Source organism: Chiloscyllium plagiosum, unplaced genomic scaffold (genome assembly GCF_037043375.1).
Source record: "Chiloscyllium plagiosum isolate Xiang-an unplaced genomic scaffold, Cpla_swu_hap1 HiC_scaffold_2, whole genome shotgun sequence".
NCBI classification, from domain to species: domain Eukaryota; kingdom Metazoa; phylum Chordata; class Chondrichthyes; order Orectolobiformes; family Hemiscylliidae; genus Chiloscyllium; species Chiloscyllium plagiosum.
The window spans coordinates 116,393,423-116,415,229 of record NW_028270140.1 but is presented as its reverse complement, the minus strand read 5'-3'; the positions used below and the strand labels follow the sequence as shown (position 1 = coordinate 116,415,229).

General features: G+C 39.7%; 1 protein-coding gene across 1 annotated transcript in view; it reads right to left on the bottom strand.

Annotated features, from left to right (window-relative positions):
• Positions 1-10,498: 10,498 nt before the first annotated feature.
• The window catches only part of mccc2 (methylcrotonyl-CoA carboxylase subunit 2), a 135,743-nt gene continuing 124,434 nt past the window's right edge, over positions 10,499-21,807 (bottom strand). The window contains exon 17 of the mRNA XM_043707857.2: positions 10,499-10,759. Within this exon, the coding sequence (XP_043563792.2) occupies positions 10,642-10,759 (118 nt within the window). The 3' untranslated portion in view covers positions 10,499-10,641. The remainder of the gene's footprint in view (positions 10,760-21,807) is intronic.

Genomic DNA, 21,807 nt, shown 5'->3' with positions numbered 1-21,807 from the left:
TGTTTAATTTACTGTCACATCTCTTTCAAGTATGCCACCTGTGAAGAAGTTTTGCTCTGCTTTCTGACAGGATTTCAGCCTCCCCTCACCGCCATGACACCTTCCCATGCAATCGCAGAATGTACAACACTTGCCAGTTTACCTCCTCCCTTCTCACTATCCAAGGCCCAGAAACACTTGCAAGGTGAAGCAGCAGTAATTTTCCTGCACTTCATTCAATCTAGTCTGCCATGATCACTGCTCACAATTCACTGCTACATTTGGTGACACAAAACACAGACTGGTGATTGCTTTGCTGAACACTTACTCTCTGTCTGTAAAAATGATCCTGAGCTTCCAGTTGCCTGTCACTTCAACAAACTACTCTGTTCCCATGCCAACGGTTCTTTCTCAGGCTTACTGTAGTGCACTAGCAAGGCTCAACACAAATTGAAGGAACAATACCTCACCTTCCACCTAGGTACCTAACTGCCTTCAGGACTCAACAGTGAGCTTAACAATGTCAGAACATGAATACTTCCTCCATGTTCATTACTATCTTCCCACACCCCTCAGTCCTGCTTGGTATGGTTTGCTCACAGTACAGCCACCTATTTTCAACCATATACACTTCTCATTAGCACCCTATTATCTCTCTCTTAGCTTATCCATAATCGCTGTTTGCCTTTTTTTCTCTCTCCAAACACCAAATGCATGTATTTTATTCACTCACCCCATCCCTCATTTGTCATCAGCATAAATAATTATGACCCTTATAATTATGACAAAGTGTCACTGGACTTGGAACATGAATTCTCTTTTTCTCTCTACAGATACTGTCTGACTTGCTGAGCTTCTTCAGCATTTTCTGTTTTTCTTTTTATTTGGTCTTTCCAGATAAAATTGCCTTTTCTACAAATGAATTCACATCAATTCAATTGGAAAAGCTTTGGTTTGCTTTGCCTTTTTTCTAATTTCAAAAGTCGCACCATTATCTCAAGTACCTCTGCTTTTGTAGTTGCTCAATTAGCTGGATGGCTGGTTTGCAATGCAGAAGGACATGAACAACATGGGTTTGATTCCCAACAAAGGTCACCATGAAGGACCCATCTTCTCAATCTTGTGTCTCACCTGCTGCATGGTAACCCTCAAGTTACTACCAATCATCTATCTTTCTAATGAGAGAATCTATGGTGACTTTCACTTTTGCTTTGAATTTCAACTTGTCTGCCATTTGTGATAATCTAAAGTTGCTCTTTTGTTTTTTGCAAAACATTCATGGATAAACCTTCTACCTCTAGACAAGCCTTAGAGCTGCCAAAGCCATTTTGATGTAATAATTCTCAAAAATCTTTTTTTAAATTCTTTTCCAATTACTATTACATCATTTCCAGTTAGAAACATCTGATTCAAATATCCCACTGCAATCCTCCACTTTTATGGGAGGAGCACAGTGTCACTTTGGTCCCACTACTACATGGTTTCCAACATAAATTATATTTATTATACCTAAGCCCTGATACAACCAATCTTAAGTCTTCTTTATAATTAGAATAAAAGATTAATCAACCAGGTTTATTTAATAAATGCAAAATGATTGACTTATTATAAAATCCACTCAATAAAACTTCAGATATAGATTAAAACACAATTTGAAACGTGAAAATATAAATAAGTACCCCCCAAAATAACCAAAACACACATACAAGTGCACCCACCAGGTAAAGGGGAAAAAATTATTAAATTTATCTCTGCAGAGTCTCACTTAAAAAAAACACTTTCTGGCCAAGGGTTCTTGAAGGCAAAAAAAAAAGACATGGAAATGTTCTGAAGTATACTCAAGTCATTAATCACGCATGGCTGTCTCTGGAGTCTTCTCATATACAGCTTGCTCAGGAAATACAATATTGAGAAGTTCTTCAGTCTCTTCCAGGTGATCAGGTTTACTGCTAACCTCATAGCCAACGTGTTGGAGGACAGGTTTCCCTCAACTGAGAAGTTTAAATACAAACTCCAAACCTGCAAAAATTGTTCAAGGAGAACACCAATAAAACTCATTCACAACATAGTCAGGTGGTTTCCTTAAAGTCAGTTAATGGAATCAAGATTAGAATGGAACTATATGGTTGCTTCTAAAATAAGACAATGTGTCTTTTCATTGACGTTTTTAAATTAAGTCCACAAAAGATATGAAATATGAAGCATCTTCATGACACCATCACCCCCAGCCCAGCCCCATAGTTTCAGATCAAGCCAGGTTGTCATTGATGCATCAGTTTATTTGATCTCAAGCTTAGTTTAGCATACATTTACATCAACCTCTGTAACATTACTCGTTTCTTCATATCTCACCTATTGCTGAAACCTTCACCTATAATGCTAGTACTCTCCTAAAATTATTCCCCATGAATTCCTCTCAAGAACACAATAAATCAGTAGGAATTGAAGTGAGCAGGTCCTTGATCAATAGAAAATGTTGCACTAAGGTGTTCTATATAATGAGATAGTGGAAAAAGCATTACATTTTATGAATGAATTATAAGACCATAAGTATAGGAACAGAATTAGACCATTCAGCCCATTGAGTCTGCTCTGCCATTTGGTCATGTTTGACATGTTTCTCAACCACATTCTGCTGCCTTCTCCCTATAACCCTGGATCCCCTTACTAATCAATAAACTATCTCTGTATTAAATAAACTCAATGACTTGGCATGCACAGCCTTCTGTGGCAAAAACATCCAGATTAATCACCCTGTCTGAAGAAATTCCTCCTCATCTCAGTTCTAAAGAGTCATCCTTTCACTCTGAGGCTGTGCTCTTGGGTCCTAGTCTCTCCTACGAATGGAAACATATTCTCTACATCTATTCTCAGCGTTCTGAGTTTAAACAAGATCCCCCTCTCATTCTTCTAAACTCAGAGTACAGACCTGGAATCTTCAACTGCTCCTCATATGATAATCTCTTCATCCTCAGGATTATTCTCATAATCCCCCTTTGGATCCCCTCCAAGGCCAACATATCCTTCCTTAAAACTGGGGCCTTAAACTGCTCACAGTATTCTAAGAGTTCTAACCAGAGCTTTATACAACCTCAGCAGTACATCTCTGCTTTTGTATTCTAGCCCTCGAGATAAATGCTAACATTACCTTTTTACCAACTGAATCTACATGTTAATCTTGAGAACCCTGAACTTGGGCTCCCAAATCCTTTTATGCTTCAGGTTCCCGAAGCTTTCGCCCATTTAGAAAATAACCTAAGCCAATTTCTTCCTACCAAAGTGTTTAACATCACACTTTCCAAGATTGTATTATATTTGTCACCCTGTTCAAGTCCATCTGCTGACTTCCCAACACTACTTGCTCCTCCACCTATCTCTGACACCTACAAACCTAGCACCAATGCCCTCAGTTCCCTCATTCAAATCATTCATTTTAAACATGATAGTTTAAACATGATAGTGATGGTCCCAACACTGACCCCAATGGAATTCCACTAGTCATTTGTGCCATCCTGAAAAAGATCCCTTTATCCTTACTCTCTGCCGTCTACCAGCCAATCAATCACCTATCCATGCTAGTCTCTTGCCCCTAATATCATGGGCTCTTACCTTATTTAACGGCCTCCTGTGCAGCATCTTGTCAAAAGCCTTCGGGAAATCCAAATAGATCACATCCACTGGCTCTCCCTTCTCTTACCCGCTCATTACCTCCTCAAAGAATTCAATCAGATTTGTCAGGCGTGACCTTCCCTTGTTGAAGCTATGTTGATTCAGTCTTATTTTATCATGCACTTCTAAGTACTCTGCAATTTCATCCTTCATAATGGACTGTAAAATCTTATGACCAGTCTATGGTTTTCTGTCTTCTGCCTCCCTTCCTTCTTAAACAGAGATGTTACATTCATAATTTTCCAGTCCTCTGGGATCTGCCCTGACTCCAGTGATTTACTAGTAACCGTATTTCTTGAGTGAGGCTTAAACGTGGACACTTTGGGATCAAGATGACTTTCAAAATGATACATTTGGCAATAATGTGTGGAACCAAGTCAACCTCCTGCAACATATTTTAAAACCCAAACCATGCACATCCACGATACTTCAGAGCATTGCTAATAGCCAGACTACCTTATTAATAGAATCCAGACATGATGCATCATTCTATAACCAGTTGTTCACAGCATAAATTGACCATCTTTATTTCATTCCTTGATATACATTTGAAACTGACCAAACGTGGAATCACAACACAACCTTCAATGGAAAGCACAATTATATAGCACAAGTTCAGCCAGATATGAACTTTTAGCATCAACTTTTAAAATTCTGGTATTTTCTGACACATTCTCAAGAGAAACTTTGGATCAATACCATTTAGTATGTAGCTTGCGAGGCAACACTTGAAGGTAGGATTGTTCCTAAATTAGAAGGTAGGTCCTTTCTGGAGACGTTAATATATAATCTAGGCTTACATTTCAGTGTGGCATTGCTGCACTGTGGAAGATGCCATCTTATAAATGAAATTTTCAACTGAAGCTATCACTGTCTTAGAAGGGTGCTAACGGTTCCAAAGCACAATTAGAAGACTGAGATTGGAATGGCATCCCAACTTTCTACCCAACATTTATCACAACAACCTGGTCATTAACACTGTTCATGGGAAACTATTTTGTGCAAATTGGTTGTTGTGGTATCTACATCACAAGAGTGACTACATATCAGAAATATGTCTTGCCCATTAAGCTTGTCGGGCTTTCCTGAGGTAATGAAAAGTATTTATTTCCAATAAATTAAACTTCTATAATGTTAACCCACTATTTGTTTCCTATTGACCTGCATTCCATCAAAGGTGCTATACAAACACAAATATTAGATGAGTAGCTTTACTGTATTGCGCACTGAGTGGTCTTAAGAGTCCAGCCTTTGATGCTCTCACAAATTTCAGGTAGTCATTGTGCTGGATGCCAGGATGGTGAGGGAATTTGCATACATGTAGTGAACATTTGACAAAAATAAGCAGAACAGAGAGAATAGGCAAAATAAACATTGCCAATTTCCACGGTTTGCCCCTGTTCAGTTTAGCACTTAAAATCATGAACTGTGATTAGTTGTAATCATGATATGATGCTGACTTGGTGCCACACTCTCAATTTGGAGCTCAATGCTCCAGCCAGTGACATCGCTCAAACATGCACCCTAAAAACATGCCCAGCTACAGGAAGCACACTCTCACCTTCAACACTTCTTACTAGGTAAAGGGATAATTAAGGTTGAAACTTTATTGCTGGAACAGCACAGCAGGTCAGGCAGCATCCAGGGAACAGGAGATTCGACGTTTCGGGCACAGGCCCTTCTTCAGGAATCCTGAAGAAGGGCCTGTGCCCGAAACGTCGAATCTCCTGTTCCCTGGATGCTGCCTGACCTGCTGTGCTGTTCCAGCAATAAAGTTTCAACTTTGATCTCCAGCATCTGCAGACCTCACTTTCTCCCCAAAGGGATAATTAAATACTTCCAGGTTAGTTGTTGATTGACCTCTGTTGGCAGTTATAATAGAACAAGGCTAAGTGTTTTCTAGAATTATTTACAGTTACCAAAGTCTGCAGGGAATGGTGTGGCAGATGTTTGAGGACTTGGTCTTTCAGCCTGCTTCACAAAGAGCAGGGGAAGTCGTGGGGAGAGGGATGAAGGGAAGAAGAGGAGGGAAGGAGATAAAATCCATCCAGAATTTTCAGGGAGCAATTCTCCTTCATGAACCTCTTTCCAAAACCGTGTACAGAGGAACCTCAATTATCCGAATATCAATTATTCAAATATCAGATTATCCAAAGGAAATCTCGAGGTCCCAATAGAAATGTTACATCAGATTTGTTTCCAACAGTGTTGGATGGGGTTTGGGGGGGGGAGGGGGCGGGGGCTCGCGCTCATGTACAGCTGTCGTCTCATCGCCCAAACAGGGAGCGGACTTAACAGAAAACTCCAAATATACATCATCAGAAATGTACACATAGACAAAGAAGAAACCATGATATCATTCAACATGACGGCATTGTTCACTTCGATTGACAAAACCCTAGCCAGAGAAACAATAGCCAACCTACTGGACATACAGAACAGAAAACAGGACGCTGAACCTATCAACAAAGACGGCATACTTAAACTACTGGACTTGTGCCTCACAACACACTTCACATTCAACAACCAGATATACGAACAAATCAACGGAACACCCATGGGATCACCAATCTCGGGACTCATAGCAGAGGCAGTTATGCAAAGGTTAGAACAAACAGTCCTACCACAAATTCAACCCAAACTCTGGGTCAGATATGTCGATGACACGTTTGTAATCATTAAAAACACGGAAATAGAAAAAACACACCGGATCATCAACGCCACACTCACAGGAATCCGATTCATGAGAGAAGAAGAAAAGGATAGCCAACTCCCATTCCTAGACGTGATGGTACAGAGAACACCAGACGGAGAATTCACTACAAGAGTATACAGGAAAGCCACACACACAGACGAAGTCCTAAACTATGAAAGTAACCACCCCAACATACACAAACGAAGCTGCATCAGGACACTATTCAAAAGGGCCACAACACACTGCAGTACACCAGGACTGCAAAAAGAAGAAGAGGAACACCTATACAAGGTATTCGCCAAAAACGGATACCCGCGCAACTTCATCAGCAGATGCCTAAGAGAAAGACAACGGAACGAGGACATACACAACCAAAAGGACTAGCCACACTACCATACATCAGGAGCATCTCGGAACTGACTGCCAGACTACTGCGACCCCTAGGACTCATAACGGCACACAAACCAACAGCCACGCTCAGACAACTCACCAGAACGAAGGACCCGATACCCAACATGAGCAAGACGAATGTAGTGTAAAAAATACCATGCAAGGACTGCACTAAACACTATATAGGACAAACAGGAAGACAGCTAACAATCCGCATACGTGAACATCAACTAGCCACGAAACGACACGACCAGCTATCCTTGGTAGCCACACACGCAGACAACAAGCAACATGAATTCGACTGGGACAACACTACTATCATAGGGCAAGCCAGACAGAGAACAGCCAGGGAATTCCTAGAGGCATGGCATTCATCCACAAACTCCATCAACAAACACATCGACCTGGACCCAATATACCAACCACTACAGCGGACAGCTGAAACTGACAACCGGAAGCGGCAGGGACAGACCACTATAAACACCGGAGGAAACATCAAAGAAGCGCTTCGCAGGAGGCTCCCAAGCACTGATGATGTCGCCTAGCCAGGGGACGAAACGTTTGCAACAAAAACTTCCAGCTCGGCGAACAGAACCACAACAGAAAACTCCAAGCCCCAGAGGAAAGTCATTTAATCAATTAACCGAATAATCAATTATCCGAACAAAATGGTGCCCGCCCATCCTGTTCAGATAATCGAGATTCCTATTGGGGCGCCCCTGGTCCTGAGCTTGCAGTACTTGGCAGAATGCATATCAAAAGTGTCACAAAGTGTGAAGGAGATCGTCACCATCTTAAACTTTGTGGATAGGTGGGAGGGTAAAAGAAAGGCAAATAGCCATGAACGAAAAAAAAGTTATAAATGCAGGTGGAAGTGATGTTAGAAAGCCTGAGTATTTCTAAAATAAAGATGTACCTTCTTTGATTTAGTTATCACAAACAGTTTCAAGCACACATCCACTGGGATTTTCCTTAAACAAAGATGTACGTGGAATCCATTTGAATGAACTTACCGTACTCATTGAAAAATCTTTTCATGAAAATGCTTAACAAAGATGAAACAAAGATTCGAGCTCAATTATTAGTTTGTTTCTAATTAATTATAATTTTTCCAATCCAATGTACTCCACAATCTGTAACTAAAATGTATTTGTACCTCATCATTACAATTTAGATGATCAATGCTAGTTGAATTTCATTGGAAAGCAGATACTGTCAAATGATTTCTTGTCAGAAAATTGAATGGATAGATGTGCACAGCACCATACATGTATTCTGACACTAAGCATGTGATACAATATACCACATTATGGAATGTGTGTCCCTGCTGCTGAACTAATAGCTCCATGGTTCACGTCCCACCCTGCTCCAGAGGTATGTAATAACATCTCTGAACAGGTTGATTAGAAAATATCTAGAATATTACAATTAGAATTTAATTATTTCAATATTTTTCTCAAATTATGGGCACAAAGAAATGAAATATTAGCTATAACTGCCAGTAAACAAGGTGCAAAATACTGTACACAAAATTGATGTTCTTTCATTTGAACATAGAAGAGTACATTGGGATTTTCTGTTTCAGCATAAATTTCCAGTTTTGTCTTCTGGTGTTGAATCAGAGAAATTGAATCTTTAAAATTTGTTTGAAAAATAAAGAGTTTGGAACTATCTATTAACTGAGAAAAAAAGTTAACATTTCAGGTCTGATGGCTTTCACTGAAACCTGATCACAGACTTGAAATATTAATTAAGTCTGTTTCTTTCTCTACAGACGGAGTCATCCTGCTAAATATTTTTAGCATGTTTTGTTTTTAATTCAGATTTCTATCAAGTACAATGTAATTTTGTTCTGGAATTGCCCTTTGCCTCTTCCTGAAAAACTCAGTTGAGACAGACTATAAAAACCTGGAAGTAATGCTGAAAATAAATGGCTAAAATAAAATAATCTTAATGGCTTTTGAATAAAACATCAGTTTTTCAGTCTTTTGTATCTGACTACTTTTAAATTATTCTAATGTTTAATTCCTTGCGCTCAAGAATATCAGAATTCTCCTCATTCTTCCTTCTAAAATGCATCAATTCACAAGAAGAATAGTGGAACTGAATATTATTTAAATGAAAACAGATTGCAGAAAGCCACAGAACAGAGGGATTGACTTACAACTGTGAATCCATGAATTATAAAAAGCTAGCATCCAACTTCAGCACATAACAGGGAAGGCAAGTGGACTGTCGGCCTTTATTTCAAAGGGAGTGCAGTACAAAAATAGGTAGGATTTGCTAAAACTCTGCAAGGCACTCGCCAGACCACAGCTGGAATACTGCAAAAAGCTATGGGCCCCTAATCTAAAGAAAGATCCGCTGGCATTGGAGAGAGTCCAAAGAAGGTTCATTAGGTTGATACCAGGTATGAAGAGACTGTTCTATAAAGAATCGTTGAGTAGGATGGGCCAGCACTCATGGGAATGCAGAAGAATAAGAAACAAGCTTATTGAAACCAACAGGATTCTTTTGAGGACTTGATAGGGCAAATGCTGATAGTTTGTTTATTCTTGTGGGAGAGTTTAGGACTAGAGCACAGAATTACGGCCACACATTTAAGACAGAGATGAAGAGGAATTTCTTCTCTCAGAGGATTGATAGTTTGTGGAATACTTTACCACAGAGGGCTGTTGAGGCTGAGATACAAATTTTTAATCAGCAAGGGAACCAAGGGTTATGGAGAAAAGACAGGAAATTAGAGTTGCGGATTATCATGATCTTCTTAAATGGTACAGCAGATTCGATGGGTTGAGCGGCCTACTTATGTTCTTATATTTCATGGTCACACTTCTCCACAGAAAATTTCATCTGACATGTTACTTCCCATTTCACCTGTCTAAAAATATCCTACTAAAATTATCTTCATCCAATCTTTATTTCATTTCCAAATATTGTCATTCACATCTTTCGTTTACGTAGTCAAAGAACAGTTGCCCTAACAGAGATTCCCGGAGAAAAGCAGTGAATAATTACTTTCAGTCTGAAAAACAGTTCAATTTCACTTTCAACTTTTTGTCCCTTAACCTTATTTTTGTTTTTTTTTAATTCTTATCTTGTAAGAAAATTGTGGTTAGCATTATATAAAATATATTGTGAAACTATCTAAACAACAGAAGGACACCTTGATCGGATTCATCCCAGACTCTACCTATTAACACTAGAAATATTCAGAAGCTGGTCTGTTTGCAGGAAGCAGTCATCAATAATCACCAGTTTGAATTAATGAGAAACTACCTCTTCTGACCTTTTTTAAAATGTGTGTATGACAAATTCATTACAAAATTATTTTATAATCAAATTGCTGCTGTATTATAAAACTAAAGGCCAAAAAACATAAGCTAAGAGCACTAAAGGTACAGGAGTAGGTGGGGGTGAATAAATGGCTTAATAAATTCCACTTTTAATCCTAATGCAGGTCATATCTATCTCACAAATCATGAAGACAGGTAAATTGAACAGGTAAGAACTCACACATAATTCCTTTCTCATCGTTAGAACCAGGCCATTGATAGTAGAAGGATGATGAGGTCAAAAGAAAACTATCATAAGAAAAGTGAAAAACACTGCAATGTAAGCAGCACACAAACCACAAAAGTATCAAGTCTCCATTAAGACTAAAACAGATTAATCTAAGTCTATCACTAACACGTGAACCCATATTTTTATATGTACTAGCATGGTTCGTCAATTATTGATCTGAGTTTCACAGTTATTGAAAAATTTTATTTTTAAAAGATGGTATTGGAATTTTAAGTTTTATTTCACAAAGGTTACAGTATTTCGATTGTGTTATATTTTGATTCCATTCTCCTGTCACCATCAGAAATTGGGAAATACTTATGTTGAATAAATAAATGCTTTGATTACATCCTGAAGATGCCAAAGTTTGTCTTCATTGTGGGTGCATTGAGAGCAGCACTTAGACTTAGGCCTAATACCAGTCTTGTGTCAGCAGGGTCAATTATTCCATCATCCCACAGTCTGCAATGACAAGAAAAGAATTACAAAAAGTGTAATATAATGAATGGCAATTAAGCAGGAATGAAGCCTAATCTCTAAAAATGTCAGAAAAACCAACTCAAAAATCATTTGGAGGACCTTAAGAATGTATATAATAATCAGATTAGATGCCACTGACCATTTATTGACTGGTTCACATCATCAGAAAATAACATGCTTAAAAATAACAACAGGTGGCAAGGAAGGCAGACCAGATGATAAAGACCTCTAGGTTTAGTTTTTACAATATGTCAGAAACACACAGAAGTTTATGTGTGTAAGTTAGCAAATATTAACCGTATGTACAAACTCACAAGAGTACATGAAGGAAACAGTTTGAGGGATGAGGAGAGGGCAGGGTATTGGTGCATCAACCAGGGCAGAATCTGAATGAACCCAGGACAGGAAATCTGACAGAACAGAGTCCAGTTGCCTTTTGGGAGAGGGGGTCCACAAGAAAGGAACTCATATTGTCCTTGGCTCCTTTCAGTCCATTTGGCCCTCTTTCAGAGTATTCCTAACCATCGGTCTCCTATCCTAGCCAGACCAGCAGTCCCTTTTCTGACTCTCAAGCAGCCCAACACACCCCATTCCAATGCTTTCCTCTTTTCAGCAGTTCCTGACTTTAAATTTATGGAATAAAGCATTTAATAGTTATATGTTTCTTCACCTGCACTCAGGTGCAGTTATTAAGAAACAGTAAGCCTGATCTGTGCTATGCTTTGCAATTGGCAATTTAAAAACCGGCAATCAAACATGTTCTGTGCATCTCTAATCAGTTCAAATAAAAAAAAAACAGTAAATATTCATACTGGTTAGACTGCATCTGGAGCACTGTCTACAGTACTGGTCGCCCTACTCATGGAAGGATCCTAATGCATTGAAAGCAATTAAGAGAAGGGTTACTAGAATAATACCTGCAATGAGTTGACTGCCTTGTGAGAAAAGGCTACACAGGCTAGGCCTGTATTGTCCTAATTTTAGAAGTTAGAAGTAACTTAATTGAAACTTATAAGATCCTCATGGAGACTTAATCAGATGAATGTTAAAGGGACCTGAGTTCAAATCCTGCCATAGTAGATGATGCAATTTGAATACAATTTTAAAAATCTGGAATTAAGAGTCTAATGATGACCATGAGACCATTGCTTATTACCAGAAAAGCCCATCTGGTTCATTAATGTTGTTAGAAAAGGAAACTGCCATACTTAGTTGATCTCACCTACATGTGACTCTAGACCCACAGCAATGTGGTTGATTCTTAACTATCCTTTGAGCAATTAAGGATAGGCAATAAATACTGACCTAGCCAGTGACACTCATAGCCATGAATGAACAAAAAAACAAAATGCAGCCTTTATATCAAGGGCAGTCATTCTCACCTCTGGAATAGTAAAGGTTTTGCTCAGAAAACATTATTTCTTCCCTTATAAATATCAAATTCAGAATGAGAGAGGAGAGAGGTTAGGATAATTTTTTCCAGGCAAAGAACATACAATAAAGGAACATTTTGGAGCAGGAAGCAGCTAAAAGCACTCTCTCTCTCTCAGCATTTCTTTGCAGATGAACATTTTTAGAAAAGCTTTACTCATTATTGGCAGACCCACTGGTGGCTGGTCAGGCCTATACATGACCAGCAAAATCTTCCACTGTAATATAAGTGAAGGTTGCAGATGCTACTGAATGCATTGGATCTATCTTTCCCGTCTTCTTCTCTATTATGTTAGTTCTTTGCTCAGTTTCAAAGGTGTCCATAACACTTTTGATGTAGCATCCTGAGGCATCATGATATATGCACTGAACTTCCTGCTGGTAATGGTCAACATGTCACACAATGGATTGCTTGAAATATTTGTTTCGGGCCTCTTTGTTCGGGCTACCAGTGGTCAGCTCTCCATGCAACATGATCTTTGTAGGCAAATATTATCAAGCTGAATAATGTGACCCTAAGGTAGCTCACTTTGCAGAAAGATGGCCTCAATATTGGTGAAGTTGGTAGTTTCCAAGACTTCAATGTTTATAATGCATGTCCTGCCTGCAGACCTTGAGAATAGTGTGGTGGTAGCATTGATGGAATACGCCAGAACACTTACATGATTGTCGTACAAAACCCATGACTTGGTGCATCACAGAAAGGTGATCAGGCTGGTGGCTTTGTATGGCTTGTGGTGCAAGGCTGCAGTTACTTCACAATCATTCATGGGGTCAATGTTTTGAAAACCTATTATCTACTTCCTTGTCTATAGTGACAAGTGAGTTCTCCCCAAAGAGTTAATACTTTGGATGCAGATTGATATAAGACTTTAGTTTTTTTTTGTCCAAAGAGTTGTGCTGTCTTGAAAAAGGGTTGTTATTACCTTGCAGGTCTGATTGACTGTGGAACAGTACAGCAATCAGTAAAATGAAACCCATAACCCATCTCTGAGCTCATCCTAGAAATGAGTGAGTGTTTCCTGTATTTTTGTATGAGCCTGAAGATATTGAAGGTTGAAAAGACCTCCAACAGTCAAGAAGGGAATAGAAACTCTCTCCTAAGGTCTTCTATTGCCTGCTGCTGCAGCATCTTGCTAAAGATAATGATGAATTGGTCGGGATCAGCACATATCCCTGCTTCATGTAATAGGAGTTTCGGAAGGGTCTTGAGAGGTCGCTGTTGTGCATTACTTGTTCATTTAGGAAAGGAGACTTTCATCTTTTCCTGATCTGGCCTACATGAGACTCGAGACCCACAGCAATGTGGTTGACTCTCAATTGTCCTCTGGTCAATTAGGGATAGGCAATAAATATTGATATTGTGTGGGCATCCAAGTTTTCCAAAGCCCATCTCTACTCACAGCATCAATTGCCTTTACAAGACCTATGGGAATGACATATAGGCCCTTGTTTCAGTCTTGGAAATTTTCTTGCCCGAGTGTAAGTACCCTATCCGAAGTGTCTGCCTAAGTAAACTAAGTAATTGAAACAAAGACTATAGCTTCCTTTAAGGTAATAATTCAGAAACATTGAAAACAGAACATGTTAGAGGGTTAACAGGAGAGAGTTCGCAAGTGGAATTAACTTGTAATTACTCTAACAAAAAACCCATAACCCATCTCTGAGCTCATCCTAGAAATGAGACAAGCTGCATTCTCTTTTGACCACATTCCCACCAAACCATAGATCTGTTAACTTCCTCTCCAAGCCTATGGCATTTGACCTGGGTCCAGGGTTCCATTTGCCCTTCATCCTGGGATTACAGTCAGGATTACAGTGTAGGATTGGAGAACAATGCTGTCACTCAGTATGCAAGCAAAGGTGGGGTCCAGTTCCCAGCATCTGACTGAGGCATGGTGCTGTCAATTAGTATGTGGAGCCAGGGAATTTGTCACCTTTGGCTTTTGCCCCTTTGTTGGGTGGAGTCAGTCAGATCACATGCCTCTGCTATCATGGATTGTGGGCTGTGCTACAACAGAGCTGAGAACACGGTAAGTATGAAGGCCTTTTGTTATGCTGTAGACCTCTATGACTGGATGAGCTGCAACACATCGAACCAGCCTTTGAGCTGAGCCTGAGTTGGAGAGTTTGGCTCACTACCTCACAAAGGCCCTTCTCAACTTCCTTGCCATGACTGATGGTGAGTTCAGCAAGATGCTGAAAGGCAGCTGGATGATGGATGGCAGGCAGAGTGTAAGGTGGCCTCACCAATCACTGAGTGTTTCCATTCCTATCATGGCATAATAAATGCAAATTAATGACACATTTATGAGTTATCATTTTTAAAAAGTTGGAATTGTTTGTCTCATTGAAGTGTGGCTTAATACTGAAATGGATGCGAACGAATACCTTATATAGTTTAGTACAGTTGGTCATTTCAGAGTGTCTCCAAGCACTTTGCTTCTCTTTAACATGATGTCACCACAAACGAGATCACAATTTCCTTTTATGAACCTCTGAAACAATCATTTCCAAGAAGAACGAAAATAGTAGAAAAAAAACGAATGCTTCCCAGTTGAGGAACAGTACAACATCATACTCAGCAGAACTGATATGCATGATTTGAATAGATTTATCACAAATATGTCTAATTTGATCCATCTTCCACAAGACAGCTTCTAAAACCAGTCCACAAATCTTGAATGACAATGTTTTTGGGTGACCTATATCTTGTAATGCACACAGCAAATAAACTGCCTCAAACTCTGCCATCCATTTAAAATCTAGCTGATAGCCTTATTTCATCCAAGGACCTGTTATATTACACACATTATATTTTGTTTAATTCACTAACAAATCCTTCGTACAATACTTTTCTGTTAAGGTGATTTTGAATTAGGTTTAGATTTAGTATGAAAGATTATTAATAATTATGAAGTTGGAACAATATTGACTTTATTCTAGACTGTCTATATGCTTATTTTTTTAAAATCATATTAATCTTTGAATACATTAAATACTGACTTAGCAGAATTAATCACATCCCTATTTATCAATTATGCATTAAGGAATTCTGAGCAAAAGAAACATAATAGGTGAACGGATCTGAATTAATACTATTGTTCAAATTAATTTTGACAGGGAATTTTATTTGACTTGTTCTAAAGGTGGCAATTAATCTGCACTAGTCACCCACAGGCCTCCTAACAAGAGGCTTTTCGTAGCTGCTCATTGCATTTGGCTTTCTGCACATCAATGTTAATTAAACCATGCCGGACAGTAAATTTTACGTAAGCTAATATAGGATCTACTAAAAAGTGTATGTGGGCACTCACATTTTTATTGGTAGGAATTTGGTAATTATGGATATTAATGTAGTCAATATTCTAATATTACAAAGTCATGTAGATGTAAATCCTTCCATGTAAATAGGCTATAAGCAAATTAAAGCCTATAAAGGAATACACTGAAATATACAAAAGGTCTGCACTCAAGAAACAGCTATAGGTTTTTTTTCAAATGTCATACAACAACAGGGGATATGATTACGATTATTTTTACCTAAGCATACATAAATAGATTTTTTGATCAAAAGATCAGTGTTAATAAAGATATTTACTTTTTCAAAAATCTATATTTGTTTCAATTTTCTAGACTATGCTTTGTGCACAAGATGCAAAATACTAGCACTGAGAAAGGAATACATTTCCACAGCATTAAGCATTCCCATATTACACTGCCATGATGACCTTTAAAGTACTCTCTATTGCACAACATTTCTCAACTGCGGTATAAACAGTTGAGCACTAACGTGTTATTTGCAATTCGCCTATTAATCAGCCCCATGGACTGCCTGAGTGAGATTGTCAATTTAGTACCAATTGACTCCAAATAAACAGCAGTTTCTGTGCTGTGGCCTGATACCTATCAAAACTGAAGTTAAGTGCTAAATTAATTTTAGATAAGAGAGACATTGAGTAAAGAAATAGATCTGGCAAAGTGGACATTATTAAAGTCCAGAGGTGAAAGGACTCCAAATGTACTGCACCTTTTCAATTAAAATCTATTTAGTTTTTCATTTGTAAAAGCTAAATAATTTGATTGGTTTGGAGGTGCCGGTGTAGGGTGTACAAAGTTCAAAATCTCATAACACCAGGTTATAGTCCAACAGGTTTATTTGGAATCACCAGCTTTCAGAGCACTGCTCCTTCATTAGGTGGTTGTTGACAACAGCTGACGAAGGAGAAGCACTCTGAAAGCTAGTGCGTCCAAATAAACCTGTTGGACTATAACCTGGTGTTAAGTGATTTTTAACAAAATAATTTGATTGCTTTTTCAATGTTGCATATTTTATGTTATAAAGAAAATTGTCTGAAATTGTTTCATTTTAAATATTTTGTCGTTTAGGAATTAAGATAGAAAATAGGAACTGGTAGATTAGAGAAAATTAAAAGGTGCAGTACATTAGGAGTCCTTTCACCTCTGGTCTTTAATGTGTTATCAAGAAAATTGAGCTACTTTAGTTTATAGCAGACCCGTCAGGAAAGTAATCAGAAAGTGTTTTCTGTCCAACTCAATACCTTCATACAAATTTCAGGATAAACACTTGAAGTTAATGCAGAAGAACCTCGATTATCCGGCATTCAATTGTCTGAATTTCGGATCACAAGGTCCTAATGCCTGACTAAATTGTGTTATCCGGCATTCGATTATCCAAACATTTGATTATTTGACAAAATACTCCCTGCCCGTATTGTTCGGATAATCGAGGTTCCTCTGTAATTGGTTGAAATAAATGCATCAGAGACCTTCAATCACCAAATTCTTTAAAATCAGTGGCAGCAATAATAAATTCAAAGAAAAATTAGTCACACACCACAAACTGGAAGGATATTGTCAGAAGATGATGCTTTCTTTCAAGGTTGAGGGCCAAAGTCCATCACAAAGAACAGCAACAGGATGGATTAATTAAGCAATGCTATTTGATAATAACAATCTGGGTTTGAAGATTTGTGAAGTTTCTCACCTCAACTACCCTCCTAGGCAGTGCATTCCAGATTTCCACTACCCTCTCGTTGAAAATAAATTTCCATGAAAACCCTCTAAATCTCCTGTCTTTCATCTTAAAATTATGACCCCTTGTTAGTGACCCTTCAACTAATGGGGACAGCTGCTTCTGTCCATGCCCCTCATAGTTATATAGACCTCTACCAGGTCTCCTCTCAACCTTCACTGTTTCAAATAAAATATTATGAGCTTATCCAGCCTCTCTTCATAGCTAAACTGCTCCATCCCAGGCAACATACTGGTGAACCTTCTCTGTAACCCCTTCAGTGCAATAACATCCCTCCTATTGAGCAGTCACCAGAACTCCAAACTGCAGTCTAATTAAACACCTGTAGAACTCCAATACAAGATTCCTGCTGTCATAATATATGCCACAACTGACAAAGGCAAAAGTCCCATCTGCCTTCTTAACAATACTATTAATAAGACCTGCAAACTTCAAGGATATGGGGATAAACACTCCAAACTCCTTCTGGTCTTGTAAGCTTCCTAATGTCCTGCCATTCATTGAGTACTCCTTTTGTCTTGTTACTTATTCCAAAATGTATCACTACCCACTTTTCAGGGTTAAATTCAGTCTGCCACTAATCTGCCATCTATATCGTCCTGCAATTTAAAATTTTCTTCCTCACTGCCAACCACCTGGCCAATCGCAGTTTCATCCACAAACTTATTTATCATCATTTCAACATTTTCTTATATATTATTTATACATATCACAAACAACAAAGTACCCAGTGGATCCCTGTAGTATCCATCTGAACATCAGCCTCCAGTCAAACAAATAGCCTTTTACACTTCTATATTTCTATATATTCTTTAGCAAGAGGCTGATGCAAAATGTGAAGTCATATTGAATCTGTCATGAGCTGCTAAGATGCATACAGAATAAAAACTGAAAGAACTGCAGATTCTCTGAATCAGAAAGAAAAACAGAAGTTGCTGGAAAAGCTCAGCAGGTCTGACAGCATCTGTAAAGAGAAATCAAAGTTAACATTACAGGTCCAGTGACCCTTCATCAAAACTGATGTTAGCTAGAAAAATGTCAGTTTATGTACAGAATACAGGGTTGGGGGAGGGGGTAAGCGGTAAATGATAGGTAGGGATAGAGCTGAAAACGAGAGAAGAACAGTTAGACAGACAAAGGAGTTGATAACAATCTGGCTGGGAGGGTGAATAACTGTTAATAGAGACCGTTAGTGGCTAACAATAGGTAGTGTGTCATGCCAGACTGTGTGATAATGAGTCCTGGTGTTTGGTAGGGGCTCTGGGGAGTTCAGGCCCTAAAATTATTGAACTCTATATTGAGTCCCGAGGGCTACAGAGTCCCCAAGCAGAAAATGAGTTGTTGTTCTTCTAGCCAGTGCTGAGTTTCGCTGGAGCACTGCAGCAAGCCTGAAACGGAGATGTTGGCCACGGAACAGGGTGGTGTGTTAAAGTGGCAGGCAACTTGAAGGTCAGGGTCTTTTCTGCTGGCAAAAGATAGATGCTCTGCGAAGCAGTCTCCCCGTCCACGCTAGATGAAATGAGGTTAGTAACTGTTGTTGATACAATGTCCTGATGTGCCATGATGGGGTCATGATCCAGAGGAAGATAGGAGGAGGTATCTGAGAGCTGGTGCTCAGCCACTACAATGTAGAGGTCAGCACGCTAGACTTCAACACCATCACCCTTATTGGCAAGCTCAACAGCAAAGGCAGGGTTGGATCTAAGCACACAGTGTGCAGTTAGCTCGGGGGAAGATAGGTTGGATTGGGTGAAGAGGGCAGAGAAACTGAAGTAATCAATGTCACGTTGATAGGGCTCTATGAACACATTGAGTGTGGGTAAAAGACCAGGGGTGGACAGACATTATTGGAGCTATGGGGTCTGTGGGATAGGGATAAAGAATTGGCTTAGCCATAGAAGACAGAATAGTGGTGAAAAGGTGTTTTTGGATTGGAAACGCACTGTGACCAGTGGTGTTCCACAGGGATCAGTGCTGGGACCCTTGTTGTTTGTAATATACAGAGGAACCTCGATTATCCGAACGAGATGGGCGGACACTATTTTGTTTAGGTAATTAATTATTCAGTTAATCAATTCAACGCCTTTTGTCTGGGAATTTTCTGTATAGTTTGCTCCCCGCCCCACCCAACCCCATCCAATACTGCCCCCAGCCTGCCCCCCAACCCCATCCAACACCGTCCCCCCGTCCGCTCCTCCAACCTCATCCAACACCATCCCCCCAACTGCTCCTCCAATCTCGTCCAACACCACTTCCCCACCCGCTCCTCCAACCTCGTCAAACACTGCCCCCTGCCCGCCCCCGAACCCCGTCCAGCACCGCCCCATCTGCTCCTCCAACCTCGTCCAACACTGCCCCTCCGCCCCTCCAACCTCGTCCAACACTGCCCCTCCGCCCAACCCCGTCAAACACTGCCCCCCCGTCCGCACCCCCAACCCCGTCCAACACCGCCCCCCACCCGCTCCTCCAACCTCATCCAACACCTTCAAATAGCACGCACGCACACAACCTTTTACTGCAACCTTTTGACAGGTTCCACCTTTGCTCTGTACAGAACAATGTTGAAGAGGTTATCTGGGGAAGGGAGGGTTTAGGGTGCACACCTGTGTAGAACTCCAGGGAAAGTGTCAAGGAGAGAGAAAGAGGGTGGGAGGTCAGTCATTTAGAGACGGTGCCTGTGCTCCCATCAGTCCAGGACTGTTCGCGGCAGTACTTTTAATCACTGTAAACAAAAGACGCAATCAGTGTTGAACACGTCTTTGATGTAATGTTTCTGTCAGGACCTCAAGATCTCCTTCGGATAATCCGATTTTTGGATAATTGATTTTCGGATAATCAAGTTTCCTCCGTGTATAAATTATTTGGATGAGAATTTGGGTGGCTTGATTAGTAAATTTGTGGAGAACAGAAAAATTGGGGGAGCTACTAATAGTGAAGGCAATTGCCAGAGGATAAAGCAGGACATAAATAGGCTACCGACTTGGGCAGAGAAATGGTAGATGGCGTTTACTCAGGCAGTAATATGCAATAAATGGCAGAAACCCTAGTAGCATTATCATTCAAAGGGATCTAGATGTACTGGTCCACAGTTCCCTGATAATGGCAACACAAGTGGATAAGGTGGTAAAGAAGGCATGCTTTCATCAGTTGGGGCATAGGTTTTAAAAATTAGCAAATCATTTGCAGCTGTGTAGAACTTTAGTTAGGTCACATTTGGAATTTGTATTTAGTTCTAGTTATCACACCATCAGAAGGATGTGGAGGGGGTACAGAAATGGTTTACCAGGATGTTGATGGTTTGGAGGGTACTATGAGGAGAGACTGGTAAAAATTGGTTTGTTATCACTTGAAAATTGAAGGATGAGGGGTGACCTGATGGAAGCTTAAAAAATTATGAGAGGCATGGATAGAATGGATAGTCAGTTTATTTCCTAGGTAGAAATGTCAATTAAAAGGAGATATAGGTTTAAGGCAAAAGGGGTAAGTTTAAAGCTGATTTGAGAGACAGATTTTTATTATATAAAGGGCGTTAAGTGCCTGGAATGCATTGCCAGAAGAGCTGGTGGAGGCTACAGCAATGTTTAAGAGGCATCTTTTCAGAAATTTGAATAGGCAAGGAACAAAAGGATAGAGACACCAGAGAGAGACAAGATATTTTTATCATCATATGTCAGTGCAGTCTTGGTGGGCTGATGGGAACTTGTCCTGTGCTTTATTCTTTGTACCACCACCCTCTCTCTCCTTCCACTAAGTCAATTTCAGACCCAATTTGCCAATTTACTCTGGATCCCATGTGCTTTACCTTATTTATCAGTCTACCATGTGGCACTTGTAAAAGGCTTGTTGAAATCCATATCAACTACACCAACTGCACTATCCTCATCTATACACTTGGTCACTTTCTCAAAAAAAATTCAATCAAATTGGTCAGGCATGACCTCTCTCTGACAAAGCCATGTTGACTACTCCTGATAAAATCTTGCTTCTCCAAATGGAGATTAATTATCTGCTTCTGAATTTTCTTCAATCGTTTTTCAACCGCTGATGTGAAACGCACTTCTGTAATTGCCAGGTTTATGTCTATTTTATCTTTATCACCCTTCTTGAAAGTGGAACCACATTATCCGTCCTCCAGCAATTCCTGTGGCCAGAGACAAAATAAAGATTTGCGTCAGAGTCCTATGATTTCCTCCCTTGTCTCCCACAGCAGCCTGGGACACAACTCATCTAGACTTGGAAAGGTGTCCATTTTTAAGCCTGCCAAAACCTCGAATACTTCCTCACTCCATATGTCAAACTGTTCAAGATTCTCACAGTCCCTCTTCCTAAACCTGTACCTACATTCACAACAATGTGCCCCTCGTTATTTCTAAACTCTGGCCACAAAGCCTCTTTTGAAGACTATTCCAAGATTCCCTCTTTACTGAAATAACTGACCCCTTAATTAATAATGTGACACTACCAACCCTCTCCTGCCTGAAGATCCTATTTCCCAAAATGTTGAGTTGCAAGTCCTGCCTCTCCTTCAAGCATGTCTCTGAGA